At 45.0% G+C, this 16,380-nt stretch overlaps 1 protein-coding gene across 2 annotated transcripts in view; it reads left to right on the top strand.

The window, feature by feature from the left end:
• MAP2K4 (mitogen-activated protein kinase kinase 4) overlaps nt 1–16,380 on the top strand; it is a 99,924-nt gene that overhangs the window by 38,040 nt on the left and 45,504 nt on the right. For both annotated transcript variants that reach the window (XM_041001711.1, XM_041001709.1), the window contains one exon: nt 15,916–16,090. In XM_041001711.1, the coding sequence (XP_040857645.1) occupies nt 15,916–16,090 (175 nt within the window). The remainder of the gene's footprint in view (nt 1–15,915; nt 16,091–16,380) is intronic.

Here is a 16,380-nt window from a genome sequence, read left to right as displayed (position 1 = left end):
TTGTAAAAATCGTTAGAATAGGGATAGCAGCGTACCTGCCTCAGCTTGTTGAGGGGAAGCTGTGAACAGCAAACAGCCAGCATGCTGTGTGATGAAAGATTGAATGCTTTTCTCCTGATTAGTACTAAGATAATAACGTAATATGCACTCATTCTGCCTGACGTTTTATTGGAGCTCTTGCCAGTGTAATAAACGAAAACGATGGAATGACCTGAATAAAGATAGGTGTTGGGCTTGGCAGTTGAGACACTGGTTAGGATGCCTGTGTATCATTTCGGAGTGCTTGAGTTCCATACTCACCTTGGGTTCCCACCAGTGTAGGCGGCAGCTAATAACGCAGGTGGCTGGATCCCTGACGTCTGTGTGGCTGCTGGCTTGGTGATGGGCCAGATGAGGCCACTAGGAGCACTTGGGGCGGTAAATCAGTGGGTGCGAACTCTGTCTCGCTTTCTGTCTCAAAGAACAAAAACAACAGAAACAAAAACCTGAATGTTGGAAAGAAAAATGTTCATCTTTTTTGGGGCTGGGGCAGATGTTAATTCTGTATGTGAGAAATTTGAACCTGCCAAAATGACTAAAATTAATTGGCTTTAGCAAGGTCACATGGAAATGATCATACTAAAAGCAGTTTTTAAAAGTTTGGTTTGAGAGAGTATGAGAGAGAGAGAGAGAGAGATCTCATTTGCTGGTATACTCCCCGGTTGTCCACAGCAGCAAGGAATGGGTCAGGGTTAGAACGAGGAGACAGAATCTCGGCCAAGGCTGCCATGTAGGCAGCAGGAGCTCCAGCACTTGGCATTGTCAGTGGCTTTGCACCTGCTTTGCAGGGAAGCCACGGGTAGGAGCCAGAGCCGGCACTTGGGGCACTCTGCTGTCTGCTGTGGCTGTCCTAACTACTAGGCTCAATGCTCACTCCCCCCCAAATTAGTGGCTTAAAGTTTGCTAGTGAGAAACCCTGGAAAAGTGGAATTCTTTTTTTTTAAGATTTATTTATAGAGAGAGGAAGAGACAGAGACAAAGATCTTCCAAACACTGGTTTATTCCCCAAGTGGCTGCAGTGGCTGAAGCTGAACTGCTTTCAAACCAGGAGCCAGAAACTACTTCTGGGTCTCCCATGCGGGTGCAGATTGCCAAGGCCTTGAGCCAACCTTGACTGCTTTCCCAGGCCACAAGCAGGGAGTTGGATCGGAAGTGGAACAACTGGGATACAAACCAGTGCCCATATGGGATCTGGGAGGTAACAAGGGGAGGATTTAGCCACTGAGCCATTGCACCAGGCCTGGAAAATGGAATTCAAAAGAGTTACAGTAGCCTGAGAAAAGGAATAATATATTTACAGATAAATTTCAAGAAAAATGCATACAGACATCTATGTTGAGATAGATTAACAATCTGATTGTGGATTGAGATGCGATCTTTGTGGATTGGAAAGTACAGCCATTGCTAGTTTGCTATATTCTTCTCACAGTGTTCTATTGCTTGACCGAGAGAGTCTGGCAGACCTTAAAAATTTTGACACATTGCATTGATTCCACAATTTCTTTTTTGTTTGTTTTTTAAGATTTATTTATTTATTGGAAAGTCAGATATACAGAGACGAGGAGAGACAGAGAGGAAGATCTTCCGTCCCATGATTCACTCCCCAAGTGAGCGCAATGGCCGGTGCTATGCCGATCATAAGCCAGGATCCAGGAACTTCTAGGCATCTCACACAGGTGTAGGATCCCAAGGCTTTGGGCCATCCTCTACTGCTTTCCTGTGCCACAAGCAGGAAGCAGGATGGGAAGCTTTGCTGCAGGGATTAGAACCGGCACCCATATGGGATCCTGGCGGATGCAAGGTGAGGACTTAAGCTGCTAGGCCACAATGCCGGGCCTGATTCCACAGTTTCTATGGGAAGGCAAAGGGTATAGAATAGCTAAAAACAATTTTGCAAAGGAGTAAGATAGAAGACTTAGACCGCTGACTTGTTTGTTGTGGACTTAGACCGCTGACTTGTTTGTTGTGGAGTTAAGTGGTTAGGGTGGATTTGGGAAGAATGACATCGTGAGTGGACAAATAGATCCATGAGCTGGGATTCAGAGTTTGTTCAGTAAACACACTAGGGTGAAGGTGACAGCTGATTGAGGAAAAGGATGCTTTGGCATGGTAAGGGAGTAAACCAGGAGAGCATGTAACAGAATAGATTCCCATTCCTGTTTTATGCCACAAAGAAGAATTACCTTGAGAAATTTTATCTCTAATACTCCACAAAATAGGAAGAACCTAGACGCCCAACAGTAGGAGAATGGATAAACAGTGTCAATTAGTTCATAAGATTTATTTATTTTTATTGGAAAGGTGGACCAGATTTACAGAGAGAGAGAAAAGATCTTTCATCTTCTGGTTTACTCCCCAAATGACTGCAATAGTCAGAGTTAAGCTTATCTGAAGTCAGGAGCCAAGAGCTTCTTCCAGGTTTCCCACTTGGGTACAAGGTCCCCCAAATTTGGGCCATCTTTTGCTGTTTTTCCCAGGCCACAAGCAGGGACCTGGAAGGGAAATGGAATAGCTGGGGTATGAATTGGTGCCCATATGGGATCCCGGTGCTTGTAAGGCGAAGACTTAGACACTAGGCTATGCGCCGGGTCCCTGTTTGAAGTTTTAAAATTAATTTCTATCTGAGTTTCGGAGAGAGACAGAGAACCCTGACCCGCTGGTTCACGCACCAGATGCCTACAGTGTTAACAGATGGGCCATTGGGAGAAAGTAGGAGCTGCGAACTCAGTTTGCTTCTTTGACATGATGGAGGGACCCATGTGCTTTAGCCATACCTCTTGGGGTGCACATGAACAGGAAGGGGAATGTGAAACGGAGCCAGTACTCGGCCCGGGCACTCCAGTGTGAGATATCCGCATCCTAAGTGGCATTTTCACTGCTAGCACAGTGTGTGTCTCTCATTTGTGTTTTAAGGCTGAGTCTTGGGCATCTGTTGTACTGCAGTGAGTTAAATCTCTGGTTGCTGTGGCCACATCCCAGATGAGTCCTGGATTGAGTCCCAGCTATTCCTTTTTGAAAGCAGAGGAAGATGGCCCTGTCCCCATATGGGGCAGCTGGATGAAGCTCCTGGATCCTGTCTGTCCTGGTTGACCTTGAGTCATTGTGTTCATGTGGGGAGTGAGTCAGCACATGGAAAATGTCTTTCTGTCTCTTCTCTTCCACTGGCTCTGTAACTCTGCTTTTCAGATGAGTGAGTGCTTCAGGATGACTCGAGCGTTTATGGCCTCACATTGGACGAATGTGCCCCCTTAGCAGCTGGATTTGCTCTGGATGACGTGGGATCTGCTATTTTGATATGCTTTAAAAAGAACATTTACTGTTTTTTCTTTTTTCTTCTCTTTTCTTTCAACATAGAAAATTCGATAGAAAGCCAAAATGACCCAGAGTTTTAGCATCAGATAGTTCATGCTGCCCTTTAAAAAAAAAATGAGTAATGCATGCTTCTGGTAAGAGCATTCACTTGATACAGAAAGTTTTAAAATAAGAAGTATGCCTGTGCCTTTTATATTTATCTCTAAAGATTGTGTGTTTGTAACATGTCCTATAGGGAAGCTATTAAGCATCAGAATGTATAATTATTTTCAATGCTTAAAATATTTATAGAAAAGGCAGTCTTATTAAGTACTACTTTTATGGGTTGGTTTCTTAGTACATCTCAATGATATCTCTAGATTAACTTATACCCTCTTCCTAAGTATATAACATTCATTTCCTTGTAAAGGTGTATTCCATACTTAACTAGTTCTTTTTTTATCTTAAATTTACAAATATTTTAATACATCACAATATGATTTTAAACACATGTGTTTTTGTCATATCACCAACTCTTTAGAGGTTTCATTTTTTTTAAGCCGATAGATTTATTTTATTTTTGATGATGTTTACGTAACTGAGAAGGATGTATACCCATGTGGACCACTGATTGAGGCGGAGAGTGAGGAATGGGGGAAAGTGGGTTAGATAGTTGTTCCAATTTCCTTTTTTTTTTTTTTTTTGCTGTATGTTGGGGCATAGGGGAGAGAAGGGAAGGGGGCCACTCCTACCAGTATAACATCAGCATTTGGGGATGGAAGACGGCCACCTGATGTCATCCCAGGGTCCCTGATGTGGAGCATGTTCCAAGGGTACTGCGTAAGTGACTTCAATAGTTCTGAGATGCTGTTAATTTCATTGCTCCAAAGTTCAAGAAATCCTTCCAAAATCTGTTAGCTGACATAGTCCACCCTCGTTTCCACTTGCCCAAGTACTTGCTGTCAAAGTTTGGCCAAGAGCGTTGTCCAATTTGTTCAGCCCTCAATGGTGCTAGAAGTCCTCTGCAGGCCTCAGTGATCTGTCATGTCCCCTGTGAGCATCTGGGCATGGCTTCTACTACATAGGCCCAGTTCTGATACATGCATTCCACGGTCAGACCAGGAAACTGATTTTCCCTGTGGTTGGAGTTTTGCATCCAGTTAGGGTTGGTCCAGTTAGGGGAATTCCTAGAGGTGACCCCAGGCCTGACTCCTGTGTATACCAGCCAGTCCATCATCCACATCAGCCTATACACACACTGATGGTTACGGTCACCTGGTCAGTTTTGTCCCCAGCAACAATTGGGGACAGAGTTTATGCAAGCTGACAGGTGCCCCCAAATCTGACCCACACCTATGCTGGCAGGTACTGTAACCTGGCCTTGTCTGGGCTACTTTTAATTCTTGCACTCAGCTGCAGGGACTGCATCCTGACAGTAGAGTTCCCTAAGCTTCTCTATTAGGTCTCCTCCCTGTGGCAGATCTTGCACACACCAGTGGATTCTTGTCCTACCCTGTCTTGGTCCAGTTCCAGTCCTGGCAGGTACACCAGCCTTGCCCGACTGGTCCACACTCATTCTAGCTCTTACTGCTGGGTGCTACAGCCCAGCCACACCCGGTCCACTCCCAAACCCACCTCTTGCATGGTTCAGCGGTGCTGAGACCAGCCCAGCCCATCCTGTAACCACTCTGGCTCTTGTGAGCACCATTGGGTGCCAGAGCCTAGCTCAACCTGGTATAGTCCTAACCCAGTCCACACCCATGCCAGCGATGCTACAGCCATGTCCTGACCAATTTGCCATGCCCATTCTGACTCTCATGCTTTACCACTGGGAACATAGCCCAACTGAGACTTCTTATCTCCCAACCAGGCCCACTCTCAACCACAGATGTTGCACATGCAAATGTTTGCTCCAACCCATCCTGGCGTAACTCATCCCCTGAGTTTGCCTTTGCCATCAGATGCTACAGCCTGTCCTGGCATTGTCTGCTCCCAGTCCCAACCTCTGCTGGTGGGTGCTGTAGACTAGCCCTGCCTGGCCTTCCCCCATCCCTGGCTTTCATGAAAACCAGTAGGTGTTAGAGCCTATCATAGCCTAGCCTGGCATAGCCTACACCCCATCCTGGCTCCTGCACATGCTGGTGTGCTATGGTTTGGCCTGATCCTGCCTGTTCTACTCCCTCGAGGCAACCCACACCCTGCCAAAACATGGAGCACCCTTGCCCAGCCTGACCAACACCCAGCCCTAATTCCCATGCTCACCAGTGGGAGCTATGGTCCATCAGGGGAGTTTCCCAATTTTCTCCACCAGGCCCACTCCCAGACCCAGCTCTCACGCATGTCAGTGGATGTCAGTGAACCTCGCTTAATCTGCTCTCTTCCAGTCTCAGCCTTTGTGTGTGCTGGTGAATGTTGCGGCCTGGCCTGCTTCATACCCAATTCTTGGCTGTCCCTGTGGGTACTGCAGCCTGAACCAGCCCAGCCTGTTCATACAGTACCCATGAGTGATTTGAGTTCCATGGTCATACCTAGCTCACTCCATCACCACCCTCATCTCTTGAGCAAACCAGTGAATATTGCAGTCTACAGGGGTAAGCTTGCATGTCCTCGATAGAATCTGCCCCCGTTCCTGGTTCTCTCTTGTCCTGGTTAGTGTCATGGCCCAGCGTAAAGTGACATATGCCCTGTTTTGACACTCACTAGCAGGTCCTGTTATCAAGCCCTGCCGGACAGGCCCCCCAGCCCTAGCTTTCACGTGTGCTGGTGGGTGGTGGTCAGCAGTGGGTGATGCTAATTAGCCCAGCTGAGGTCTCCCACATGGGCCAGTGTTTTGATTTGATCCAGAAGGGTCCTCCAGAATCTTTCTTCAAAACCATTCGGTCTCAGCCCCCTTGTTTAACCTGTACAGTGACCTTGTTGGTGGAAATCTCCCAGAAATCATTTCTCAACTGCAGTGTACTCCCTCAGCAATCTCCCTTCCCTCATATCCCAAACCCCCTTCCCTGGGCAGTTCTCAGCTCCAGGCTCATGTGCACATGGTTTCCACAGTGTGGACTTCAGCAGGTTGTTGTGCTGCCCTGGAGCCCTGTACCCCATCACCACTCCCCCCAGATCCAAGTGCATGCCTGATTGCCTAGACCCAGTCCTCTGGCACGTGTGCCAGCCTAGGACTCTACTCCTCCAGTCTACCAGCACACTAATCTGGGGCTCTCCCCCCGCATCCCCAGTTAAGCACGTGTGAAAATCCCCAGGCTCACTCTGCCTGCCTGAGCAGGATCCCTCAGGGCCCTGCACAACTCCACTGGTGCCATCCCTCAGGCCTCCTGCAAGCCAGCACCCCCAAACTCACAGGAACCTGTCCCTGCAGGTAGAAGCCAGGCACTCGTACCAGCCTTAACTAGTTCTTTACTGATAGTTAATTTTCATTTTTAAAAAGTTATTTATGTATTTGAGAGTTGGAGAGCAGATGAGTGCTGCCCCCCTATGGTTCATTCAACCAAATGTCTAGGATAATCTGTGCTTGGTGTGGGTCCTGGTGCGGAGCTGGAAACTCAATGGAGATCTCTCAGGAGAGCAGCAGGAATTCAGTCCCTGCCGGGGTCTGCATCAGCAGGAAGCTGGAGTTAGGAGCGGGTGCTGGGTATTGAACCCTGGATGTGGCCGTCTTGACTTCTATGCTCAATGTTTGCCCATAGATTTTTTTTTCAGATTTATTTACTTATTATTTGGAAAGGTAGATTTTATAGAGAAGAGACAGAAAAATCTTCCATCCACTGATTCATTCTCTAAATGGCCACACTGGCTGGAGCTGAGCTGACCACAAGCTAGGATCCAGGAACTTCTTCCAGGTCTCCCACGTGGGTGCAGGGTCCCAAGGCTTTGGGCCGTCCTCAACTGCTTTCCCAGGCCACAGGCAGGGAGCTGGATGGGGAGCAGAGTTGCCGGGATTAGAACTCGTGCCCGTATGGGATCCCGACAAGCAAGCAAGGCAAGGATTTTAACCACTACACTATGGCGCTGGGCCCAGTCTTTTTTTTTTTTTAAGTTTTATTTATTTGAAAGGCAGATCCAGAATGGAGAGAGAGAGAGAGAGAGAGAGAGGGAGAGAGAGAGAAAAGGAAAGAAAAGAAAAGAAAAAAAGAAAATAATTCTCCCATCCATTGGTTCATCCATCAAATGGTGACAACAGCTTGGTAAAACCTAGGAACAGAACTCCATCCAGGGGTGCCACATGGGTGACAAGATGCCAGGCTCATAGCCTGTGGCTTAACCTGCACGATGCTGGCTGCTTAGATGAATCATTTCCCAGCTCTCCCTGTCTTAGGGAGAGCCTGTGAGTACCCTTCTCTTCTCCACATTGGCACTATGGACAGTTTGAACTAGACACTCTGTTGTTTATGTTGCAGAATGTGTAGCAGCAGGCCTGGACTCTGCCTACCAGGTGCCAGCAACACCTGTTTTCCCCTGTTGGAATAACCAGGATGTATCCAGATGTGGATTGTAGAACTGCAGGACCGTGGGGACACAGAGGGCTGCAGGTGCACAGAGATGGTCAGTTTCATGTTTCTAAGGAGCTACAAAGTTACATGTGACAAGAGGGATATCCCTCCTTATCTTGGGATTTGAATGGGAGAATTTTGAAAATGCATTTCGGGATATCTGTTAGAGTTCAAGGAGAGCAGAAGACCTTTGGGAGGGAGGCAACTGATAAATTGTGGCGTGCATCCAGCAAAGGTTAAAAAAACGTTTAATTGACTGGAAAGGCAGAAAGAAAGAGAGAGATGGACAGAGCCTGTGTACTAGCAGGGCCAGACCAGGCCAAAACCAGGATCTAGGAACTTATTCTGGGTTTTCCAAGTGGGCCAGAACCAGTAGCTTCAGCCAGCTCTTCCACATAGACTTACTTCTGCTGCTTTCACTAGGCTGTGAGCAAGGAGCGGGGTCGGAAATGGAGCAGCGGGGACACGAACTGGACCTATCCCCCATGCCACAGCGTGAGCCACTCCGGAGCCATTTTCAACTTCTTTGATTTCTTACGTATCAGCACACTTAGGGGAATATGTTTGTTGCCAGCTGTTTGTTGTTTTGTTTTTTTGCTGCCCCTGGAGATGGAGGCCTGCTCAGAGGAAGGATCTTAAGGACGCATGTAACCTGTTGGTTTGGGGCAGCTTCTCTCCGCTTTTTCTTTAGGGCCCGTGGTGCAGGATTACCTTTTCGGTGGGAAGCTTTGCGCACAGCTGACCCGGGGCACAGGCAGGCAGGAGCAGCCAGGCGCTTAGTTGAATGTTGTCTTGTTCTCCTTACTATCGCTCTTTTCCCTGGCGGTAAGACAGTGCTTTCTGCTTCTTAAGTCAGTTCCGCTTCAAAATACTACACATTGATCTTATTTGCCTAGTACCTTCTGTTCACTGAATATGGAGATCAAAATATAGACATTTTTATTTTTAATATCTGAACAGTTATTCTGGATGTCCTTTTTTTTTTTTTTTTTTTTCCTTTTACCTCATCTTCAATCTAAGCAAAGATACTCATTTTGTTAGTAGTGCCAGGAAGCAGGCAGGTTTCCATGGTAACTGACAGAGCGAGTTTACTGTGGAAATTTCCGGAATTAAGAGAACTGCATTGCAGAAGGCAGCATAAAGCAGTATTCATCGGGAGGCGCTAGCGGTGCGGACACAGGAGAGCAGTGGCAGTGACGTGCAGGGTATGTGTCCCATCTCTGTTCCTGTCCGGAAAGATGAGGGGTTGTATAGAGTCACACAGCCGGAGGCATTTTAGTAGATGCTGCCTCGGTAAAAGATGGGGTACTCAGAGGAAAAGAGGGGGGAAACGATCTGGGGCGAAAAGAGAAGTTTACAAGCGTGGGGGTGGGAGGTGGCGAGTGAAGATGATGGAGATAGAGGAAAGTAGTAAGAGGAGAAGACGCCACAAGTAAATTGGGTAATTCAGGTTCTTGGGACTGGTGCTTGTAGATATAAGAACATACTTACTTTTTCAAGGAGGCTTTGATGAACTTGAAAAATCAGGTGCTCTTATCATCAAGGCCGAAGGGAGCTGTTAGGGCAGTTAGCTCTTACTTGCTTGAAGAGATTGTGGATGGAAGTGATACTCAAGGTCTCAAGGTGTCAACTAAGGAGGTTTGCCATCTTTCTGACATGCCTGACTAATCCCTGAGAGAATAATGCTAATCCTGATGGTCTCCGGGGTATTTTTAAGAAATGTGTTTTGAGATTAAGTTCTAGATATAAAACTCTGGGACTTGAGTGTTAATTGCGATTTCCCGCAGGAAAGCTTAAAGAACAGAGTTGCACGTTTCAGAGAGAAGTAGGTAATCAGATTGTGTAAGTCATATGATTTACATGCTATTTAGATATCCGCAATGTAATCTAGTCACCAAACCGGAGCCCATCAGCCAGATCTGGTGTGTTTGCTTGTTTTTATAAGTAAAGTTTTATTGTAACACAGCTCCACCCATCTGGTGACATCATAAGCAGAGTTGCCTGTCAACGCCTAAAATGTTTACTCTCTTCTTCTTTACAGAAAAAGTCTGTGATTTAGGTGTTAATGTTGGATTCCTCAGGCTGCTGTCAGAAACTACCCAATTTTGGTAGTTTAAAGAAGTGGAAATGTGTTTTTTCCACCAGTTCTGGAGGCCAGAAATGTGTAATGAAGGTGCTGACAGTGCCGTGCCTCCCCGGAAGGTTCTGGAACAGGATCCCCTCTTTCCCTTTTGTAGCTTCTGGTCGTTTCTGGCTTGCTTGTGGCAGTATGACCCTGCCAACCTCCGTCTGTGCCGTCCTTTACCCCCCTCCCCGTCTGTGTGTGCTGCCTTTCTTCCTGTTGTCTGCCAACAAGACCTGTCATACATAGGGCCTGCACCATCCCAGGACTGTCTCTTGTTGAGATCTTGAACTGCACCTGTAAAGGTAAGGTTCTGGGGGCACTTTTTTATTTTATTTTTTTTTCCCCCTAGAGCAGAGATGATAATTGAACTCACTAGAAACGGTTTTGAAGAACTGGGCTTTGGCTTCTTGAAGCAGCATTCTGTGTCAGCATGGTCATTTGCTAGGTCCTGACAGGCTTTCTTTGGAAACACAGGAGGAATATACTCTGCAGAGAATCTGTTCGTCTGCTGAAGAAAATACTAAATTCGCTCTTCAAGGACCTGGAACTATAGGGATAGTTAAAACTACAGAAGGCAGCCTCCATGTTTAAAAAAAAAAAAAACATGCAGTAGAGTGCAAGTAGTGCTAAAATGTTCCCAGGAGAAGCAAGTGCTAAAATATTCACAGGAGACGTGATGAAGACCAGTGCCCAATACTGGATGTCTTTTTCTTCTCCTTTTGTGTTATCTTCTCAGCTCCCACTCTCCCAACAAAGAATCAAAATGTACTTGTAATTTTAATGAAAATCAGTTGACACCAAACTAAGAATTCAGGGTTCTGGGGATGAGCTGGGGAAGGGGATATACAGTCCAAGGAAATAGTACAGAAACTATCCTTGCATTCCCTGGAAATAACTATTTAACATATGTGGCTATATTGTGAAATGTTTAAGAAGTGATTCATGTACATGGTGAAGAATCAAATACTGGGCCCGGCACGGTATCTAGCGGCTAAAGTCCTCGCCCTGCATGCACTGGATCCCATATGGGCGCTGGTTCTAATCCTGGCGACCCCACTTCCCATCCAGCTCCCTGCTTGTGGACTGGGAAAGCAGTCCAGGGCGGCCCAAAGCCTTAGGACCCTGCACCCACGTGGGAGACCCGGAAGTATCTCCTGGCTCCTGACTTTGGATTGGTTCAGCTCTGGTCATTGCAGCCCCTTGGGGAGTGAATCAGTGGATGGAAGGTCTTCCTGTCTGCATATCTGACTTTCCAATAAAAATAAATAAATCTTTGAAAAAAAAAAAAAAGAATCAAATGTTAGGAAAGGGATCCACCACTCTCCAGATCCAGAGTCTTTGTGTCAGACATTTGATTTCATTCTTTTTAAAAATATTGTCCATGTCTGTTTTAACATATTCTCCTCATTCTTAGGATTCTTGCATGGTTTGATTTCTTATATATATTACATTTTCTCCTCTCCTCTCCTGTCTTCCACTCCTCCCCTCCCCTTCCCTCCCCTCCCCTCCCCTTCCCTTCCCTGCCCTCTCCTCCCCTCCCCTTCCCTCTCCTCTCCTCTCCTTTCTTTTCTTACAGATTTATTTATTTTTATTGGAAAGGCAGATCAGATTTATAGAGAAAAGGAGGGACAGAAAGATCTTCTATCTGGTTCACTCTCCAAATGGCTGAGTGGTTGGAGCAGAGCCAATTTGAACCCAGGAGCCAGGAGCTTCTGGGTCTCCCATGCAGGTTCAGGATCTCGAGGCTTTTGGTCATCCTTTGCTGCTTTCCTAGACCACAGGAAGGGAGTGAATGGGAAGTGGATCAGCTGGGATATGAACCGGCGCTCATATGGGATACCAGTGTTTGCAAGGTGAGGATTTAACCATTTAGCCATCATACTGGCTAAATCGCCCATGAGCTCACCACATTTTCTTTATGCAGATATTAGTTTATGGGTATCTTGGTTGATTCCATGTCTTAGCTATTGTAAATTGAAATGTTTTAAACATAGGGGTATACATGAATTCTTTTGATGCTGATTTAGTTTTTCTTTGGGTGCATTTTCAGGAGTGAGATGGCTGGGTATTCAGAAAGGTCTGTAATGGAAACATGGAGGCTCAAAAATTAATTTTTGGATTTTCATACAAGTTAATTTAAATGTTTTAAAAATGGAATTTTCTATACGTTCAATTGTACTTGAATAAGATCTGCATTATAATAGATTCAAGCCCTATGCTGAGTATCCTAGCTGTAACCTACCAAGTTTTGCCGAAGTTCACATTTATGAACGTACATGTTTAACACCCTTGGTTGCCAGTACCATCTATGTTACTTTCTCTCCCTCTCTTCTCTCTCTCTTCTCTCTCTCTCTCTTCTCTCTCTCTCTAGCCCTCCCTTTCTCTGTGTGTATGTGTATTCTCTGGAGTGTGGAACTGCTCAGTGTCTGGGAACCAGGAATGATTCATTTAGATTTGGGATGTATTAGCACTGTAAGGAATCCGGGACAGTAAGTTGAGCGAAGAGTTCTGTTCGAGGAAGCACTTTGGCCCTGTCGTCTGGAAATGCCCTATGGATCTGAAGGCTTTTGGCGTTCTTGGCTGCCAGCCAGGGGAACTTCCCCATCCTTACAATAATGGAACTGCTGCCCTTTTCCCCACTTCTAAATGCTGGGGTGTGGAGCACTGCTTCCTGTAAGGACCAATGGAAAATAAAGTAGTGCTAGTGCTAGGGGTTATGTAGCAACCAGAACATCTTAAGCCATAGTTTCCCCTCTCCATCAGGCTGGAGACGTGTAGACTTGGGGTGGCTTCACTGTCAGAGTCTAGAGGTGCTTTTACCTTCTGCCGCATTTGTTCTCAGAACATTGTTTCTGTTAAGGGCATTGGGGACGTTGGACTTGTGATCATCACTGACATTCTGGGCAAGCAGGAGAAGGATGAACAAAAGAAAGATGGAACCCTTTCCAGAAGAATCACCTCTGTTGTAGTATTTGCATGCCATATATTGCCATGCGTACCTTCAGGAGAGGCTGGTTGGTTGTTTTAACTCATGTTGGCATTATAGGGAACAAAAGCAGACACATGAAGATTTAGTGACCTGAAACAGCAGAACTTTCTCACAGTTCTGAAGGCTGGAGAGTCCAAGATGAAGATCAGAGGCTCTGTCTCCAATACAGCAATCACATGGGGTGTTAGGGCTTCAGCCCACGATTCAGGAGGGAACCCAGTTGAGCATGCAGCAGTGGGTGGGGAAGTAGACTTGCAGGTGAGTGCCCTTGTAGGCCTGGAAAAAAGGGGACGACATCAGAAAGGATGAGGAGAGGGGCTACTGAAAGTGACACCTGCTGGTTTCTGCCACAGGGGCTCTTGGTTGAACTTCTGAAGAGGAGATTGGGGTTGGAACCCTGCGGAGTGGTCACTGAAGGCTGTTAGGGTAATGCATGTAAAATTGTGCGTGGAGATTCCTGAGCGATATTTCCGTGTTGTGTTTTGATAAAATACAGTTCTCAAGAAAGGGGTATCCCCAGGTAAAGCAGAGAGCCTAGTTTTCTTTTTGAAGTTGAACCGCAGGTAAATGTTTACCCGTAAATATGGGTAACTTCTCATCTTTACAGATTTTTTTACTTTTCACCAGCCTGCTTGGTTTGTGTGTTTTCTATTGTCCATTATCTCTCTTTCCTAGACCTCTCACAGGATGTAGGGCAGAAACTGAGCGACTGCTGCAATCAGTCTTCAAGGTCTTGTCAGTCCAGTGCTGTATCTCTGTACAGCTCCTCATACTTAGACTAAGCCTTATTTAAATAGCTGTAAAGTTGGTGCGGTTCTGCAGGAAAGCTTGCCAACCCAATATGAATGAAGACTTGGCGATGTCTGGTATAGTTTTCACGGTACTTTTTCTATTTAAATGAAAAACATTGAATTCTGAGTTATGTTCACATTCTCCTGTCTACTTTTGTCTTACAAATTCTGTATTATTGAAATATAATTCACATATCCTACAATTGACACCTACAATTGACACTTCTAAAGGATGTAGTTCAGATACATCATTATATGCACCGAGTTGTATATCCAACACATTTTCATTAGCTAAAGAAGTTATTCTGCATTTCTTAGCTGTCAGCCTGTTCACTTTCAAAGAGAAAATAAGATACTTTATCCAGAAACCACACAGCAGGCTGCAGTAAGCTAAACTGATGGCAGAGATTTCATCTTTAAAGTCATGGAAATATTATGGTAACTTCTTCTTCTCTGATTTTATATGGCAGTGAAACTCCCTTGATGTTTTCACTACCCTTGTGGTAGTGAAACACTCATGTTGGTTTTCAAGGATACAAGGAAGAAGCATTATGCCACTCACTTGCACTATATCCTGCTGTTTAGAAGCAAGTCACAGGTCCTGCGCATGTTCAGAGAGAAGCACAGATAAAAATGAGAACATCAGTAGGGTTGGGGTTGCGGGACCATTTAGAGCCTGTCAGCTACAGCCTTCGCATTACTGGATACCTTCAAAATGTGCCAGCTTGCAAGTGATTTCTTTTTTTTTAAGATTTATTTCATTTACCGGAAAGGCAGATTTAACAGAGAGAAGGAGAGACAGAGAAAGATCTTCCATCCATTGGTTCACTCCCAAAGTAGCTGCAACAACTAGAGTTGAGCTGATCCGTAGCCAGGAGCCTCCTCCAGGTCTCCCATGCAGATGTGGGGTCCAAGACCTTGGGCCATCTGATTTTTGGCTTCATATGATTCTTCATGCCAGAGTATCAAATAATATTGGTAAAGGGTAAAGTGGCCTGCATGAAAAAGCACTTAAATGAGTAAAAACTGGTGTTACGGCTTTTTAATGTGGTTTGAGTATCTGTTATTGAGGATACTGACTCTCCAAGTTGTTTTTTGTACAAGACGTGTTATTCTTTGAACTGTAAGTTTGAATCTTGGTTGGTTATTATTAATATTCTTATAGATTATCATTCTGGGAACAAAATTTAAAATGTCTAAACATTTTGAGAACCTTAAGCCTTGCTACAGAAAATAATTTTCAAAGAAGAAGAACATGGCCAAATTCAAAAGTGGGTTTTATTTGTATCATGGGATTAAAGTTTAAAGAAATTCTAATCGTTTAGTGCGAAACCTTTACAAATAAGGTTGAAAGATACAATTTATGTTCAGTTAGTACTTTGAGCTCCAGATTGGAAATTTGGTGGTGGCTGTCTCAGTTCATAGAAGTTTGTGCTGAATAAATTTCTGTCTTAGCGTCATCATATTTTACTGCACTGCTCTGTCTGTTGACTAAGGTCTGACGGGTTCAATTTTGAATGGCAATGACAGGTCATTTAATTGTTCCTTCACCTGGTATTATCGAGAAGAAGGCGTGATACTCAGACGGTAGCTTAGACATGGCAGGGATCACGTGAGGTTCTTCAACAAAACTGGTCACTCTGTGCCTCAGATGGCATCCCATTGACTTGGCTGCAATGGGAAAGATCCCTGGACATTGGAACTCAAGAACCCTTCCCCACATGATTCAGTGGTCCTAGCTAAGAGTAAGGCTCTGGAATAGTGAATGTTGCTAAGACAGGGTAAGAACTTTCTAGAACTGAGTTTGCAGCTCCTGAGATTCTCACTAGGAAATACAGTTTTGCCAGAGTTGAGTAAGGTCTTATATTGGACAATAAAACTGATGTGTAGAGCTAATTTCACAAAATAAATGCAAATTTGGTTTTATGAAGTTGTGTTTGTTGACCAGTTTAGAATCTTTTAAAACTGAGTGTGTGAAAAGCAAGATGACTGTCACATTTTGTCCTTATTGTGTCTACTAGGTGTATTCATTAAAGGAAAAATTAAAAAATCTGCAGGGTCAGACTACTTCGCTAACTGATGAGAAAATAATCATTTTTCCCACACGTTGATTCAGTGCTAACTAAAAGAAGTTAAAACCTGTTTACAATGTGGACAAATTGCTTCCCAATATTTTAACAGAGAGAGACTGAGAACACACAGCATTGAGTCATCAGGAAAACTGAAGATCTCCCCCGAACAACACTGGGATTTCACTGCCGAGGACTTGAAAGACCTTGGAGAGATTGGACGAGGAGCTTATGGTTCTGTCAACAAAATGGTCCACAAACCAAGTGGGCAGATAATGGCAGTTAAAGTAGGTGATGCCACGATTCCTTTTGGTACTTTTCTAATCCATTAGGTGAAAGTTTGTGGTAAAGTGATGCTACCTACTGTTTGTTTTTGACTTTTGTGGTAAATACGGGTTTGAAGAACTGTGTCTCCTCTCTCCGGGTATTTGGTGGTGAGGTTGTCACTTTGGTGGCACATTTTCTCTCTCTCTCTTCTGGAAACAGTGTTATGAAGTTTGCATGTTCACTGCACTTGTGGCATGATGCATTAACTTGTTTTGAACTCCAGGCCTTCCCACTGCCAAGGTGAGTTCAG

The sequence above is a fragment of the Ochotona curzoniae genome, unplaced genomic scaffold (genome assembly GCF_017591425.1).
Source record: "Ochotona curzoniae isolate NIBS_2020 unplaced genomic scaffold, NIBS_Ocur_1.0 scaffold_2453, whole genome shotgun sequence".
NCBI classification, from domain to species: domain Eukaryota; kingdom Metazoa; phylum Chordata; class Mammalia; order Lagomorpha; family Ochotonidae; genus Ochotona; species Ochotona curzoniae.
The sequence above is the reverse complement of the archived record's forward strand: the minus strand, read 5'-3'. Positions and strand labels throughout refer to the sequence as shown.